A 17,234-nucleotide genomic window follows, 5' to 3' on the forward strand; every position below is an offset into this window, starting at 1 on the left:
TTGCTTGAGACTGTTAACAATATAATTTTCTAGTTTTATTATTTTGTCTGTGATCAAATCTTTGTTGAGATATACATGAAATTAACCTGTAGTTGTTTCATAATAGCATTGGAATGTTTGTGAAATGTAATGTGCAAGAATCTTTCTTAAATTCTTGCCTAATATTTTATGAGATGTGGTGTGATGTATACTAATGATATGATTACTATTTTACGATTACAAAGTCTCCATTATCAGTGCTAATGGATGCATGATGAAGCGAGGAAAATTAATAGGAGCGGGTAATCTAAATATATGAGGAAAATATGGTCGTGACATAAACTAATATATAAAGGGACTTTCCTTTTTCATTCCTTGTAATTGATTAATTGGCATTATTTAGCAATGGGAAGCACATTTTCCCATTTTTTAGCTATTTTTATAATGATGGAATTTTAGTTTTACGAGAGTACATAACTATCATGAAAGTGAAAAGCGGAATGTATTTTCCTCCTAAAGCAATCATGTAGCCAGGAAGAACGAGTATTGACGAAGGATAACTGTTACCAATTCAAATTCGTCATATAATGATGATGAAAATAATGCAGAATAGGTAGTTAATGACTTATTTGTTTTGTAGGAAAGCTATGCATACTTTTGCCTTAAAGGAAGAGTAGACAGAATTCTCAGGGCTGGTTAATTCAATGGAAACGATAATAGAAAAATATGGATAGTAAAAAAATGATTAAATTAAAACAAAATACTATTGACAACTTTTTATATTGTGAAATCAAAACTTGTATTTTGTTAAAAAAGTGTATTGAAATATCAAAGCATTTAATTATCTTTATGATTGTAACTTTATTAAACTTTGAAGTGCTAGGAAGGGAATAGCACGGACTCATGTAATCTGTGCACGGATAATTGAGGGTTACTGTATATTGGAATTTGAGTGTGAATTGAGTTCAACTTCAAATTCTAAAATTTTATATCCATAAATTTTTAAAATTAATTTACATCCATCATAGAAATATAAAATATCAACTTTAATTCCTACCTTGAATATGAGCTGAAAACAATCTGCAATTTGATTGAAAATGAAAATTGTAAGATTCGGCGTAAAAATACATTGATCATTGGGTATATAATGTGTTAGAAATTTGTTCAGTGAAACTTGAAGCTTTGTTATAATTTTTTGCCATGGCCTTTGGTGTTATAATACAATAGTGGTTTTCATATGACTTGCCTTAAGTCATTCATAATATTATGATTATTAATTGAACAACTATCTTGAAAATTAATATAAAATAGAGGTGGAATCATTTCTCTATTAAAAATATCACTTTGATATTTAGACCCTATGGTCCAAAGCTGCAGTGGGACATCTGATCAGATTCCAGTCTAGTCTGCCAAGTATTTGGAAATGTCAATTAAGTTTCTACTCTACATCTATTTCTCTTATCTACATTTCTTTTTTCCAATTATGGATAAAACATTATAGATGGTATTTAATGGTTCATTTTAAATTCAATTGATGTCAGGCCTGCATACTATAGCTGACCCAACTTTGATTCACAATGCTGGTTTTACCATAAAATTCAATATGCCCAAATATTAACATTTAAGCTTTCTATTAGCTTAATAGTATTTTGATTAATTCTAAAATATTCATCATTTTACTCATTATTTTGAAGTATGCTCTACCGCTAGAGCCAAAATAAACTGCTTGGTGATGTAAAATGTTTTTGTTTTCTTTGATAAGAATAATAGATGTTTCTCCCAGTTGAAAATTCCAGTAAATCCCCTTGAGCAAAAAGTCTGAAGCCCATTAAAACCAAAAAATGATAGTTCTGACAGTAATGCATGATAGAATATCTGCAGAGAAATTGTTGACCTCACTAATACCTCTTCACCAAAGAGAAATTGTTATCTCACACTCATAAATCACAACAAGCCCAAATGCTCATTCCTTGTCTCGATTATAGCCATCTCATTTAAACCCAACCAATCCAATCCTGAGTGTACTTCTCAATGCACTTGAAGTGATGTTTCTGATCCAAAGAATGTATTCTTGTTTACTTGTGTAAAAAATGAACCTTTCTCCTGGAGACCATAGTTGTATTTAATAAAATGTTTATATCAAATTATTGCCATAGCAGTAATGAGATCATTATTAAAAAGGAACATATACTGTTACATGGGTATAATTAGGATAAGGTTTTTTTAATTGAAGAAGGCATTGGATAGAATTAATGAACATATTTGGAAACATAGGAGTAGATGATAGACTTCTTCTGCTACTTATATATTTCTTAGATTGCTTGAGTGCAATTGACAGATGGAGAGGCAGGATGTGCAGTATTAGTAAGAAGAGTAAGACAACTGTGCCCATTATCACCCATACTTTTCAACATATATGTGGAGAAAATGGTAAAATATTATAGGAAAAATGAGATGGGAATGACATTCAATGGGGAATCAATAAAATCATTAATGTTTTACAGATTATCAAGCTTTCGTTAGCCAGCCAGCAAGTGTTGACAGTCATCACTACGCGCATTAGAAAATCAGTGTGCTATGCATGGCCAAGAAACTGCGAGAGATGCCACAAGAGTAATTTTTTCACTCTGAAATTGTTGCATTGCTATGTTTGGGCTGAGAATCATTGTAAATAAAACAATGGTTATGAGGTTTTCAGGAAAAGGAAGGTTAAGGTAAATTTTAAAATGGGAAGACAAAAACTTAGAGCCAGTATAACAGTTTACCCAGCTAGGAAGTGTTTTTGACGAAGATGGTCAAAGTAGAAGATATAAGAGGAAGAATCGCACTAGGTATTGCATCTTTCACAAGGATGAGGGAATTGATAACAGGGATGTTCAGCAAGGAAGTTAAGACTCATTAAAACTTTGATATGGAGTGTGGTTTTGTACAGTGTGAAAAATGGTTGTTAAAACAAGATAACAGACATGGATTGGAGGATTTGAGATGTCAGTATGGAGGACAGGAGTAGAAATGGACAGAAAGGAAAACGGAGGACGTAGTTCTGGGTATAGTCAGGGAGGATAGGGAATAATGGGGAGAAATCCAAAGAAGATAGGAAAGGTGAGTGCAGAGCAATTTGGATTGTGACAGGACAGTAAATGCCGTGATAAAAGTGACCAAATTTGGCAAGGAAAGAAGGAATAGGAACGTGCTGGATGAAGTGAATGAAGTATGAGGATTGAAGAACAGTTAAATGTAGGTTGAAGTATCTAAGCGTGTCTTATTTAACAAAGCTAAGAAATGTAAAATGCAAAGTCTTTGTTCATCCAAAACCTTCCTCAAATGTTAGATTACCAATCATATTGCATATGCAATTTCCATAAGAATATCATAGGAACATTGTAGATATAAGTGAGGGCACCGCAGCTAATAGTTCGAAGTGAAATTTTACTTAATATCAAGAATCTGCTGTAATTAGGTGTATTATACAATGTGCAGAGTAAATTTTTGAAGGCTGACAGATATGAAAAAAATGGAGCTTGTATTTATAGATATCAGATCTACATGCAGTTTAGTTGCATTTGATGATATGCATACAGTTTTACTTTTGGAACGAGAGGAGAGCAAGTTTAGAATCTGTTGAATAAGATGAAGCACAGGGAAAAAATTAACTGATGTTTTAGAATCTTTGATTTTTGCTCCATCAGTTAACATCTCTGTATAAATTGTTACCACTACTAGGAGAGATAGAATGGGAGTCATCAGAGCAGGATGGTGAGAGTTCTGGAAGTGCAGAGGAAGGTATGCCTTCAGTGTTGATGTTGGAAGCAGGTGGCAATTCAGGCTCAGGATCCTCATCAGTCTCCCTCACCACTTATGATGGCAGCTCCAGTGCCTTGGTTCCTACTGGAGGTGATATGGCTGTCATCCCATCTGGTATGCTCCCTCATCATGATCAATATTTCAATTTTTACATCTCAGAGTAATGTTTTGAAACTGCTTTGTCGTACACTTTTATTATTTCATATACTATATGGTAGGTTATCCCACTGATTTCAATTTTTTTTCCTCTTAGTGGCATTTGTACTACAATAAGCTCTTCCATTTCTCATATTTGGTTCCTGCCTTCATTCTGTTCAAGCTGTCTATCCTATTCCTTCTCCCTTCTTAATTTTCCAAACATTCTCCTCTTGATCACAGTCTTCAACATCCCACTGCCAATCAAAATGCCCCATACCCATCTTTCCTGGCTCATTTGGATTTCTCCCAACAATCCCCTCTCCTCTCCCCACCATGCCTAAGACTACTTCATTGATTTTCCAATCTGTCCATTTCAACTTTTTCATCCTTCATTGCCTCTCTAAAGTCTCCCATCCCTCCAATCCACTCCTATTTTCTACAATGTATTCATTAATTCTACCAAATTCACTCTATTAAATGACTTCTCAAAATCTACGAATCTGACAAATACATCCAGATTGTATTCTATGGTCCTCTCTATTAGTGACCACATTACTGCTATGGCATCACATGTGCCTCTCTCCTTTCTGAACACAAAGTGATCATACCCTAAGTAATCATTTGCTTTGTCTCCATTATCTAATTGTTGATCCTGAGAACTACTTAAGCTGCATGAAATAAAGCAGGTTTCTCTACAGTCTACTTTTTTCTGTAATCCTCCTATATGGCTATATTTCCCATTTTTGGGATAGGGAATAACAGTAATCTGATAAAACCTTCCAGCCAAACCCTCATGTCTGCTACAAATTTGTTCATATAGACTCCTCTTCCCACATTTTACTAAATCTTTCTTTAGTCCCACAGGAATGTTGTCTACCCCCATGGCCTTATTTGATTTCATTTCCCTTAATGCCCTTTCTATGTCTAAGTTTGCTGATCTAATGTCTTAATTGTACAGTTCCTATGTATTTTACTTCCTTCTCTCTTGAATCTTTTTTGGTTCAATCAATAATTTTTCTGACAATGCTTTCACCTTCCCATATAGTGCTCCAATTTCAATTTTCCATATCCTTACTGCATCTTCTATAATGCTTCTTAAACTCTATTTGTTTCCTACCTTCATTTATTATTTAAACCTTTGTACTTCCTTCTACCTAACGTTATATTTACATTCTTCCATTTTCTCCTCCTGTCTATATTTCTAATTATCTTATCCAAAATTCATGATTTTATTTGTACTATTCGTATTTGCTGTTCCTCTAGTTTCATTTGTGGCTTTCGATATCTTTTTTATGTATGTTCTGATTTTTCTTCTTAAGCACCCTGCTCTATTTCTTCTCCCATCTTGTCTATATAGCCTTCTGATACTCTCTTTCTGTCTATCTATGCAATGCTTCTTTATTTCATTTCCTAAACCTCTTCCCTATTTTATCCTTTTGAATCAGATACTATACTTCATTATTACTAAATTATGGTTGGAATCCTCATCTGCTGCCAGGAAACTGTGTGAATTAATAATGCTGTTCCTAAATCTGTGCCTAACCATAATATATGAGGATTGCTATTTATATTTTGAGCCTTACCAGCACTAAGTGCTTTAGGTGCCATCTGACATTTACATCTGAAAGTTTGACCCTTTTAATACTTTCTTCTGAACATTTGTCGTTTGATCTTAACTTGTGTTGTTTACAGTGACTGGAAAACTTTGTCTCAGCAAAAAAATAGAGTTAATTCATGAACACTTTAGTGCAATGATTTTTTAAACTTTCGACATGGATTATCAATACAATATTGCATTGATCAACTTACTTCCATTTCTTGCGATGAAGCTCCATTTTTTGCCATTATGAAATGCTGGTATAATGAATACCATCATGGCCGTCCAGCTCGAATATCATCATGGCGTTTTGCTCAGCGACGGATGTCGTGAAGGTCATCCAAAATCAGTTGTGCCAGAAAACATAGATGCGGTGCAAGAATGAGGAAAGTAAGATCGCCATGTGACTTATCGTGAGATTGAGGTATCCTTGGGGATTAGTGATGACGAGCGTCAATGAGATATTGCATGAACATTAAGCTGTGAAAAAAATTTGTTTGCGTTGGATGCCTCATAATTTGACAAAAGCTCAAAAAGATGCTTTTGTCAATTGGTGGAAAGAAATACTCAAGTTCATCAAAAGCTGTGTATAGCATCTACACAGGTGACGGATCTTGGATCTATGTGTATGATCCTGAAACAAAATAGCAATCCACTGTATGTGTCTTCCAAGACGAGCTAAATCCAACAAAAAAGAATTTGTGTATGAAGCACATCAAAGCAAATGATCCCATGTTTCTTCAGAATAACTGGACTTGTGATAACTGTACTGTTAGAGCAACATAAAACCATGAATTCTGAATGTTACACGAGCATTCGTTTGCCAGAAGTGCTTGGTGAAATACACAAAAAGAAGCGGCAACGAAGGATTATTCTTCACAATGAAAATTCAAGCTGTCACAGATTGGCTGAAATAACTGCCTATTAGACTGGCCAAAACGTTGAATTGATGGCTCTTCCTCCGTACAGCCCTGATTTAGCATCAAATGACATCTTTTTATTCCCATTTATCAAGAAAAAATTTTGTGGCCAATGTTTTTCAGCACCCGAAGAAGATGATGCGTTCAAAAACCATGTTTTGGAGGTACCTCAATCAGAGTGAATAAAGTGTCATGAAAATTGGTTCAAGCGCATGCAAAAAATTATCGATTATCATGGAGAATACTTCGAAAAACAATAAAGCCATTTTCAACAATGAATTAGTTTTTTCATTATAAGGCTGAAAATATAAATAGCAACCCTCGCAATATAATTGATATATTCCTGAATCCCTGAACATTTTCCATGCATGCATATGCCTTTTGTCTAAATCAAGGATTCATAATGATTAATCCCTGTCTCCTGCAGAACCTGGTTGCTTTCTCCGTTGTAATTTCTTGTTCCTTAACCATTGTCTCCTCCCTCACTATCATTTCTTCCTACTCCTGCCATCACATTCCAATATCCCATCACTATCAAATGTTTACTTCCATGAGCAGCAACAATAATGTACTGATTGTATGCCCTGTCGACTGCTTCTTCCTTATGATTACTTGTTTGCATGTAGATCTAAATGGCCAAGGTAATTGATTCAGCTTTTATTTCTACTTTTAATATTTTATCAGTTGATTGCTCAATGTTTACTATGCTTCTTCCCACCTTTTTGTTCAATTTATTACCACTCCTTGCTGGCCCCTTTCCCTTCCTCTTTATATTACTCTTTTACTGACACTTCAGTAATCCCTGCTATCCATCTATCTCACCTTGCACAAGCCTGAAATAATTATTTTCACTATGGTGCCCATCCTAGAAGTCATGGGAATATAAAATGAAGTAGTTTCCAGTTACCTTCATCAATATTGTTTTTAATGTAACACCATCGCTTAGATGGTCAACCCACTGTGTTCCCATGGCTATGCAGCTGCCTTGCTGAAGAGCAGTTGCTGTGCAGACTATCTTTGGTTTGGCTCCTACCCTTCGACCTTTCTGGCATAGGTGCCTATGAGGTACCAGTTAGGTAGGAGAATTGTACCTGCCAGCGCAGCTCTAGAGGTCATCAAAACGTTAAAGCCTTAAGCCCTTCCACCACTTCAAGGTTGTTATCCATAGGGAGGGATAAATATATGTGTGTGTATATGTGTGCATGTATTAAATGCCAAAATTCATCTGATATTTAGAATATACATTGTTGGATTTAGTACCAAACGCTCATTCAGACTTGCTGTCAGACTTCTTTAAATAAATGGAAAACTATTAAATAGTTATGTAGGAAAATTCCTTATTAGGATGATACCCATTTAAAGGGTTAATTCCATTGAATATTTTTAGTTGTATATTTCTAGGAAATGCACAAACCTAAAATTTTAATAACTAATATACACTTTATTTGTTTTCAATTAACAAAGGGGGACCAATTCATCCTCAAATGCAACCATCTCTTCTGTCGACCATGCAGCACCCAGCAGTTTTGGCAGGAAATGAAATTGTTTCTGTATCAACGGCTGGTATATCAGGTACTCATTCTGGAACTTCTACTGGATCAGCAATGGTTCCAGTTTTAGGGTTGGCCAACCATCCATCAGGTTCAGGAAGTGCTGGTCCCCATATCCCACCACAGAATCACCAACTTCAAATTGCCTCTTCATCCTCACTATACCATCATCCAATCATTGTAGCTGTTCATGGTGGGGAGGTAAGTGTTGGAGGGGGAGCCATTGCTGGAGCAGTAGGCAATGCCAGCCTGCCATCGGCACCGGTCTCCCAGCACCCTCCAGCTCTTGGTGCTCCTGGTCAAATTTACCCAGCGCTTACCTTGGGGAATGAAGTGGTACCATCAACATTCAACTCAAGGAATAAACTGATGAAGAAGCAAATGCAGGATATTGTGCCTGGGGTATGTCTTTGCTTAAATTAACTGCACACATATTTTAGATAGTACAGGGTGTGGCGCTTAAGTCCATATGAATTTCAATTTGAATTTCCCGCCATATCATTGATCCACCGGAGGTCGCGATTGGCATTCTTGAAAGCTATCGGCATCTAATAAACTGGTATAACCTCAAAATGGCCTAGATGTTACATACAAGTGCTGAGTACAATCGAAGAGCTGCTATTAGCAAAAGTGTTTGCGCTGGGCGTTATATTTCAAAATAGTTCGATTCTTCTGGTATCCCAGATCAAATTTTTATGATAATGTGGCTCAGTATAATGCCTTGGGGAAGGTTTCACTAACCCGTGTGCTTGTCCGGATTTAGGCACCACACCCTGTATGTATGTATAAATAATGGTAATAGAATGTAGGCCTAGTGTATCTTAGATATTTTCCTGAGAAAAGGTTATTTATAAATAAGCAGTCTTTTAGCAAGTTCTGAGTTCATGTAATGTTCTAGGCCCATTGGCATTGTTCTTCTGATTTTCTATTCAACAATTGCCATTCTAAGCAATCTTCAAAATTTACCTTTATGCACTCTGGCTGTCCATATTTTTCCTAATGGGACTACACTTCTAGAGAGTGTGCCAATAGTCTCTGTGATATCATTTGGCTCTCTTATTTTGTTGTTTTTTATTTGGTTTATGTTAATTAAAAAATAGTTTACTGCATTCTAACATAATAACGTTGATAAAAATATTTCTCTAAATTCGAAATTTGATATCAGATTATTTACCATTTGAAATCAAAGGCATATCATTAGAAAATTTGGATGCTAGAGGAAAATGATCATTAGCAAGTCTTTGATGAGCTGGTTATGGAAGGCATTTATTAAAATTTTTCCAGAGAATGCCCATTCTACATAAATTATTTTGCAAATTTTTGCACTCCTTTGTTCTTATATTCATGATTTTTGTAAGACCTTCATTCCTGCTAGGCATTTATTGATAAAATCCAAGCTTTTTTTTTGGTTTCTGAGATGGAAGGAAGGTCTCTTATTTTTTTTTATTTAAAGAAGCGTTTACTTTCAATGGCTGAACTATCATAATAAAGATAGAACTTTCCTCTATTTTTCTACATCATTTCCATTTAAGTGGATATGTTCTTGTAGACCCTGGTGTAATTTTTGTACGCTCATGCATAACAGCTTGCCACCATGTCATGGAGTAAGCATTGGACCTCATCTTTCTTCTAGTCTCCCAAGTGCTTCCCGGCCCAATATTCTTTCTGCTTAAGAAACAAGTGGTACTCACTGAGTGCCAATTCCAGACTAGGGGGTGGGTGGGTGATAATGTCCCATCCAAACTATTGCAGGAGAGTGAAGGGCAAGGTGGGAGCAAGCATTGTCATGGAGAAGTCTTACACCCTTGCTCAAATTTCTTCTTTTCTGGTTCTCAATCACCCATCTGAGTTTTAAATGTCTCACAATACCATCAGGATTTCTTGTAATCAAACCTATTTCAATCCCAAAACCCAGTTGCCAAGATTTTGCCGGCAGACTGTGTTTATTTGAATTCTTATGGTTTGGGCAAAGAAGAATGCTGCAACTCATCTGATTGCTGTTTGGTCTCAGGTTTGAAGTGGAACACCCAGGCTTTGTAACTTATAAATGAGTGATGAGGATGAGGTCCTATGCTTTCGCATGACATGGTGGCAAGTTAGAATGCATAATCATATAAAAATGCTCGAGGACCTACAGAAATGCATAAACCCAGAAGGCAATTTTGTAGAAAAATAGAGGAATGTTCAAGCTGAAAAATGGATCAATTTTTGAAAATGAATTTCTTTCTATTAAAAAAAATTGGAATCCTTCCTATAGGGATTACCCTCATAGCAGGTAGCTACAACGAGTTATTCTCTTTTAAGTAGACTTTATAAGTGAGATGAAGCTTTTATCCATGAAATTAAAGAATTGACATTTCTCTCCTCAGGGAAGTGGCTTTGTACCCAAGTACAGCCATAACTACAATTCATCGCCAAGTGTAGTTGTAGTGAATGAGAGCATTGTCTCGCTGTTGCTCAAGCTCCACTCACACCTTTCGGGGGTGCCCGATTCGTATGACCCAGAAGGAGCTCAGTCAAGGGCCTCAGAAGTGAGCAGGATCGGGGATGGACCATTCTTTGTGGGGCGACTCCTGGACAGGATATGTGCCCTTGACTCACTCTGTGCGGAGAATGTCAAGACCACTCGGGACAAGCTGTGGATGCGCAAGAGGGAGGAAGGAGATGAAGAGAAGAGGGAAAGGGAAGAGAAGGAGCGGGAGGAAAGGAGGCGTAGGGCCAAGGAGAGGCAGCAAAAGTTAATGGCAGAGTTTGCCTCTCAGCAGCGTCAGTTCATGGAGATGGCCATGGAAGCAGGTAAATTGAATAAAGGGAAAACAGAAGCATTTGATTTTTTATTCTTATTTATCAATGGAATAATGATTTATGTTTGGTGATTGTATATTTATATTGGATATTTCATTAAGGGAATGGTGCAAAAAATTATTTTGATAGTTATGCTTTTTTCAATTTCTGGGTTTTTTGTGCTGTGTCAAGTGAAATTTCAGATTTTGATTTTTCAATGCTCAGCTGTGCTTATCAATTCCTTGATAATAATGTTATTTTTATATACTTCCTAAAAAACAACCCTCCTTAAGACCCCTGACCTTGAGAATGTTTTTATGATCTATGGAAGGAAAGAATTCAGGGAAAATGTGCAAGAAAAATTAATGAATTTTTCTCAAAATCACTACATGATACAGAGATTTCAAAAATCTAATTAAAAAAGACATCTGTTAGGGGGTAAGCCTCTCAATTGGCATTGGTCTGAAATAAATGATCCTTTCAACTTTTTCAAAGGCATTGAAAAAATTTTTTATATCTATACTTATGAAATAATTGTTTTCTATTGTTCAAATTTTCTGATATTAGTGATAAATTATTCATTCAGAAAGGGATCATTTCAATCTTTGAGTAACAGATTTGATTAAATATCATCCAAACCTCTGGATTGTGAAAACTTCAAAGGAAAATACCAATATTTTTCATCCTCTTCAGTTTTAGATTTTGTGTGATTTTTTTTTAATGTTCATATATTATAGCATACATTATGTGAATTTCAGCATAGTTATTTAACTGCATTTTTAAATTACCTTTTATTCATAATGCATCATGGATTTGAAATTACTCTGCAGCAATTTTAACCTTTTACACTGAATGCTACTGGTAATAAAAGAAACTTTGCACTCCAACATAAAAATTTCATATTTCACGACCATGGTTTTGATAATGCACAGCTTGATGATGATGTGCAGCATCGAAATCTCGGTCAAAAAAAATAAAAAATCTTAATGTGGAAGTGCAAAGTTTCTTTTTTTACCACTGTTAATTGTCCTCATCAGCTATTATGCAACAGGATCTATTAACTTGGGACATTGCGTAGTCAATTTTTTATTTGCACTTGAAAAAATGGTTTTATTTTTCCTCGTGCTGATTTTGTTTGGAAATAAAATTCAAAGTTTGTGCCAGCAGGTTATTTATTGTTTTTTTATGTAGTGGTGCCAAAATGGTTTGATAAGTATTAATGTATTTGGTAATATTTGCTCACTACAGTATAATTCTCAGTCAGTAATGATAAAAAATATTCTTAATGAATGTGGTATGAATATGTTTTGAAGTAAATTGCAAAGCATAGACTCTTATAGTACTCTCTTCTGCAGATTCATTCATAGTCAGGGTTAGTGAAAGAAGTTAGTTTTTATCTTGCCCTAGTAAAGATGTGTACTTATTATTAGGCTTCAAATGTTTATCTTAGACTACAATTATCTAACACTCTCCAATGACATTATCTTTTGTGAATATAAGATGAAGGAATGGGTGGTATGGATTGGAATGAAGACAGCACACTATTGGCCAGTAAAAAAGAATATGACTGTGTTATATGCAACCAAACTACCCCTAGCACTGAGGAGAAGCCTATGGGGCTTGCAGTTCTAGTCCAGGTAAGTGTTATACCTTCTGTTTAGCCAAAAGGGATAGCATCACTCTAATAATTAGAGTTACCTCCCTCAACCCCTATATTGAAATCAAGTGCAGTGGAACCTTGTACAACAAGCATCATTTGTTCAGCTATGTTTTTGGTAAAGCAAAACATTAGATTAATGAATCAATGTTTCAAAGTAAATTAATTTAAAATACGATTATGCATTCCATGCGAAAAAAAATAATGCACCAGGTTTATTCAAAGAAAATTATGTATAAATTGCATGAGATCATGGATCATGTTCATATTTTCTTGCATTGTGGAATGAAGCAACTGGTAATGCAAACTCTAATTGTAAAATGAATTCAACATAATAAATGCAACCTAGTAGCTGTATATTTGATATCCATATCATGGATTAATAATAATTCCTCTAATATTTCAGGCGACGAGTGTTGTTGGTCACAAGAGGAGGCTGATGGAAGCGCCAATTTTACCTACAAACAAGGAGGAAAAGCATGATTTGAAAAAACAAGACAGTTTAGCATGTGAATTTGATAGGAGGATCTCTGAATTATCTAGGCACTTTGATACAGTGAGTATATATGGGAAATATAATTTCTGATTGTATCAATACACTTGTGTGTTTCATTTTTTTCTGCTTAGTGTTTTTGTATTTTTTCCAATTGATTCCTGCTTATGATTTAACTATAAATCATGGAATGTTTATATGATTCACCTTTAGATACTTACTCAGGAATCTTCTGATTTTTTTTTTATTTTGCAGAGTTCATGGCCCTTAGCAGTGAATATGGGATGGGAAGGTGGAGTTCATGTGCAAACATGTGGACATCATCTTCACCTTGATTGCCTCAAGTCATATTTACACTCCCTTCGGTCACAGCAGCGTCAGCCAAGTCTTGCTGTGGAAAGGTAGGTGAAACCTAAATATTTTTATTTCCCAGTGTGAAGCCCTAGAAACATACAAGGGTAGAAATTGCATTGAATTGATTAATATTTTATTTCCATTTGTCAGTTATCATATGGCATAGACTTAGTAATGGAATAGCTTCAAAAAATATAAATTAGTAATGGTTAAGTTTTGTTCTATGGTTACTTGTACTAGCAGTTCTTGAGACTAGAACTGTAATCGGGTCCAGAACCATTATTTACATTAGTATATCAAGTTATTTTGTTTTCATACGTTAAAACCTGGTATAAGATAATAATATCCACCGCAAATTATCAAAGCCAAATTTCATCTCTTTAAATCAAAATATTATACTGTGTTGCCATAAATACACTGTTAAATTCTAAGGAACAGTAGGAGATGCCAGTAACTTGATTCTCCAAAAAACATATCTTGAAAAACTGTACAATAATTTTGAATTAGAATATAGGGTGCCCAAAAAATGATTCTCAAAAGCCAGTTGTTCATTAACAAATTAAATGTATTTACCCTGTGAGTGATGAAGCTACATATTGGTATTTCACACTATATTTGCTTCTTGCTAGCAAACATCTCATAGAAGTTTATTCTCACCCTCTGGTACATAATAACCAAAAGAACTTTGAATAAAAGCCAACTATTTACATAGTTCAAGGTGTAGATTCTATAAGTAAGTAATTTGGTGCAAGGGAAAGCTGCAGGTGAAAATCGATGCACAAAAGACTGTTATATAGTTTTATCAATGATGCATTCTGATTAATTGATTAATTCACCATTACTTATGCTGGTGCAAGTGTTACCATTCATATGTAAATTAGGGTCAAGAGCTTCTTTATAAGTTCCTGAGTTTATACTCAATAATCCCCCATGCCAATTAGGTGCAGCAGAATCACTTTCCTTATGGTGGGACATCTGTATTTCATTTTGATTTAAGAAAACTTCAAGATGGCATATGTTGGGTAAGGATTAGGGATGGATTGTTGTATGATTAGAAGTCGGTGCAATGAATGCTCTCCTTAGAAAGGAAACGATCAGTGGGGAAAGAGACATATTTGGTTTAAATTATTTATTTTCTTAAAACTAATCTTGTAGGATATATTTTATTATGTTGTCAACTCTTGTTTCAATATCTCATTTATCTTCAAATTTTCTGTGTATACACAACACTCTTGGAGTATATGTATTCAACGACTCTTTGCAAATGAAAACAAGATGAATTCGAGAAGGACTGTTATTTTGAATAGCAGAAACTAAAAGTGTACTTTTTTTTATTTTGAAAGACTGAAATGTGCTTCTGGCACAAGAATGAAGATTTAGTGAGTTAATGTTTAAATTGGGGTATTTGATCTAATTAAACTGGAATTAATTATTTTTAAATTTCTATAACTACATCAATATTTTAGTCGTATTAACTCTTTGAGTGCCATGTGTAATTTTTAAATTTGGTGTGGAAATTGCCTAGCTATTTTACTGAGAAATGTAGAATTTATGAAAATTATTTGTAAAAACATCATCAATCATAAAAATTTTTAAAGTAAAATCATATCATATAATGTAAACCGACCTTCGGGTTGATTACTGTGTTTATGGTTTTTTTGTTTTTTTTGTGAGTTACAAAAAAAAAGAGAATAAGAATGTAAAATATGAAGTTTTCAATTGTTAATTCCATTTGGAGCCATAAAAAAAAAGTTGCTAGAGACATGGTGGTACTTGGGAAAAATTTGTCAGTGCCTCTCACCGAGACATTTTGCACTCAAAGGTTTTAACTTGAAGTCCAGTATTTCTTACTTTTAAAATCTTTTCAGGATTTGAGAAAGATTTCATGTCTAAGGAGTAGATTATGACTACTACTTTCTGCAGAACTTTACAAAATGCTAATTTAATTTCCATTTACTCCTTAGGGGAGAATACTCTTGTCCTCTCTGCCGACAGTTGGCCAACTCTGTTTTGCCCCTCTCACCCCAACTTGGAGAGTGTGCAGCAATGGTTCGGTCGTGGCCCTCGTCAATGTCTTCTGTTATATCAGAGCTCACTCACCTCCTTCAGGAAAACCCTCCAACTCCGGTAAGTCAGCCCTCATTTATAATTTGATAGAAGGAAAAATTCCGCCATCTATTAAACTTGGAGGTTTTACAATTTGAAAAATCTTGAGAGGGGTGTACTAACCTGCTATGGTAATTTATGTATAATAATCCTCCATTATGCTGTATATTCAATCTCATTTCATTCATTTTCAACATAATACTTTTTTTAGTAATAAGGATTGCACACAAAAGAGTAAATATTGTGGTACTTTTTATGTGTGATCATGTAAAATTTGTGCAATTGTGGGCGAGGTAGACAATCATCCTCCATGTGGGGTCGTGTGCTTGTTCTGTACCAAGATTGGTATTGAATAGGAGTTATCAATTTATTTTATGCTATGATTTGGAAAAAATTACCTCCTTTCTTGTACATATTTTTGAAGGTTATTGGTTGTGGCAGACGGTGTAATGTATTAATTAGTGCATTAATCATGTGGTGTACTTTCACTGTGTGATATCTAAACATGAATATAATGCATGGAAAAAGATTTGATTTTTCTTCAAAAAATCATTCCTTTTTCCTGAAATATTTATCGGCAACTCCTGTAAGATACCATTTTAATTTCATATTTGTAATTAGTATTTTTTTGTATCGTGGAGATTGCCCTAAATAATTATTTGCATATAAATAGGTATTTGAGATTAACAGTCAAAGTCTACCCTAAAAGCTACTGTTTGTTTTAAAATGTAGTGCACTACAGCCACAGTAAAATTTTAGTTTAAATGCATATTATTTCTAGCCGGCTGTCACATTACCCTGATAGTTTTTCTGTATTTTCCAAGGAATAAATAGTATTCCTATCCAGTTGATTCAAGGTTATCCTGCTTCAATGACGAGCATGGAATAAGTATGCTCATGATTAGTTCAATAGTTTCAGCCTCAACTTTGTGGAAGTTCATTTCAATAAGGTACAAAGTTTTAACTCAGTTAAAACTTTGTACCTGAGGATGACGCCGTAGCGTCGAAACTAGTCGTACCTGTAATAAAGTGGTGGATTGGAACAAAGTGTTTCTTTTTCATTTATTATGCTCATGATGTTAACATGATAGGAATATCCAGTTATTAAACTTTATCTCAGCAAGATGAACTAGAGATAACAAATCACTTGCTGTGATGAGTTTGTCAATATGCCTTACTCTTAACAGACTGCTGGTGGGCATTCATTGCTGTCACATTTTGTTGAAAGACTTAATGGACAACTTATTTAATTTTTAATCTCTGTAGCATAAATCTCTGCTTGATTCTTTGTGATGATTGGTTTAAAAATACATTGTTTAAAGAATAGTTCTGGACTGTACCCCATATTTATTCTTTTAAAGAAGTAATTTATCTCCAAAGAAACAAGCTGTTTGATTCTGAAAACAGTTGAATCGATGTTGACTAAAATTTTATGCCATTGATTTCAATTTCTCCTCCAGCAATCATCTTCAAATTTATCAGAGGCTATGGCGAAGTCAATGGAGGACATGACAAACATCACATACATGAAGTATCCGCAGAGTGGGCTCCAACAACCTAGTCCACAGTGTCTATTCCTCTTTGTGACCTCAATCGCTCGGACGAATCTCGAGGTTGAAATCATTCAGAGGGGTGGAAGTCTTTGTATGCAGCCTTCTGGTTCCTCTTCATCTGGATCGGGAGGTGCACCATCTTCAGCTTCGCTTATTCCAATGAGATCATGTCTTGGTATGTTCACAAACTACTCTTGTTGTTATGACCGCATTACTCTTTTCAGGACTGACATTCTTCTCAAAACAGTAATATTTTCGTCATAGGTATAGAGATGTTAATTTTGAACTTATATAATGAG

General features: G+C 34.8%; 1 protein-coding gene across 2 annotated transcripts in view; it reads left to right on the forward strand.

Moving 5' to 3' along the window:
- The window catches only part of Ubr3 (Ubr3 ubiquitin ligase), a 119,931-nt gene that overhangs the window by 83,936 nt on the left and 18,761 nt on the right, over positions 1-17,234 (forward strand). The window contains exons 17-24 of one of the 2 annotated variants that reach the window (XM_071590862.1): positions 3,703-3,897; positions 7,903-8,390; positions 10,358-10,784; positions 12,273-12,409; positions 12,836-12,985; positions 13,178-13,323; positions 15,241-15,403; positions 16,843-17,110. In XM_071590862.1, the coding sequence (XP_071446963.1) occupies positions 3,703-3,897; positions 7,903-8,390; positions 10,358-10,784; positions 12,273-12,409; positions 12,836-12,985; positions 13,178-13,323; positions 15,241-15,403; positions 16,843-17,110 (1,974 nt within the window). The remainder of the gene's footprint in view (positions 1-3,702; positions 3,898-7,902; positions 8,391-10,357; positions 10,785-12,272; positions 12,410-12,835; positions 12,986-13,177; positions 13,324-15,240; positions 15,404-16,842; positions 17,111-17,234) is intronic. The other variant, XM_071590863.1, reaches the window with a different exon arrangement.

This window comes from Hetaerina americana, unplaced genomic scaffold (genome assembly GCF_022747635.1).
Source record: "Hetaerina americana unplaced genomic scaffold, ioHetAmer1.1.p SCAF_4, whole genome shotgun sequence".
In the NCBI taxonomy this organism is placed as follows: Eukaryota; Metazoa; Arthropoda; class Insecta; order Odonata; family Calopterygidae; genus Hetaerina; species Hetaerina americana.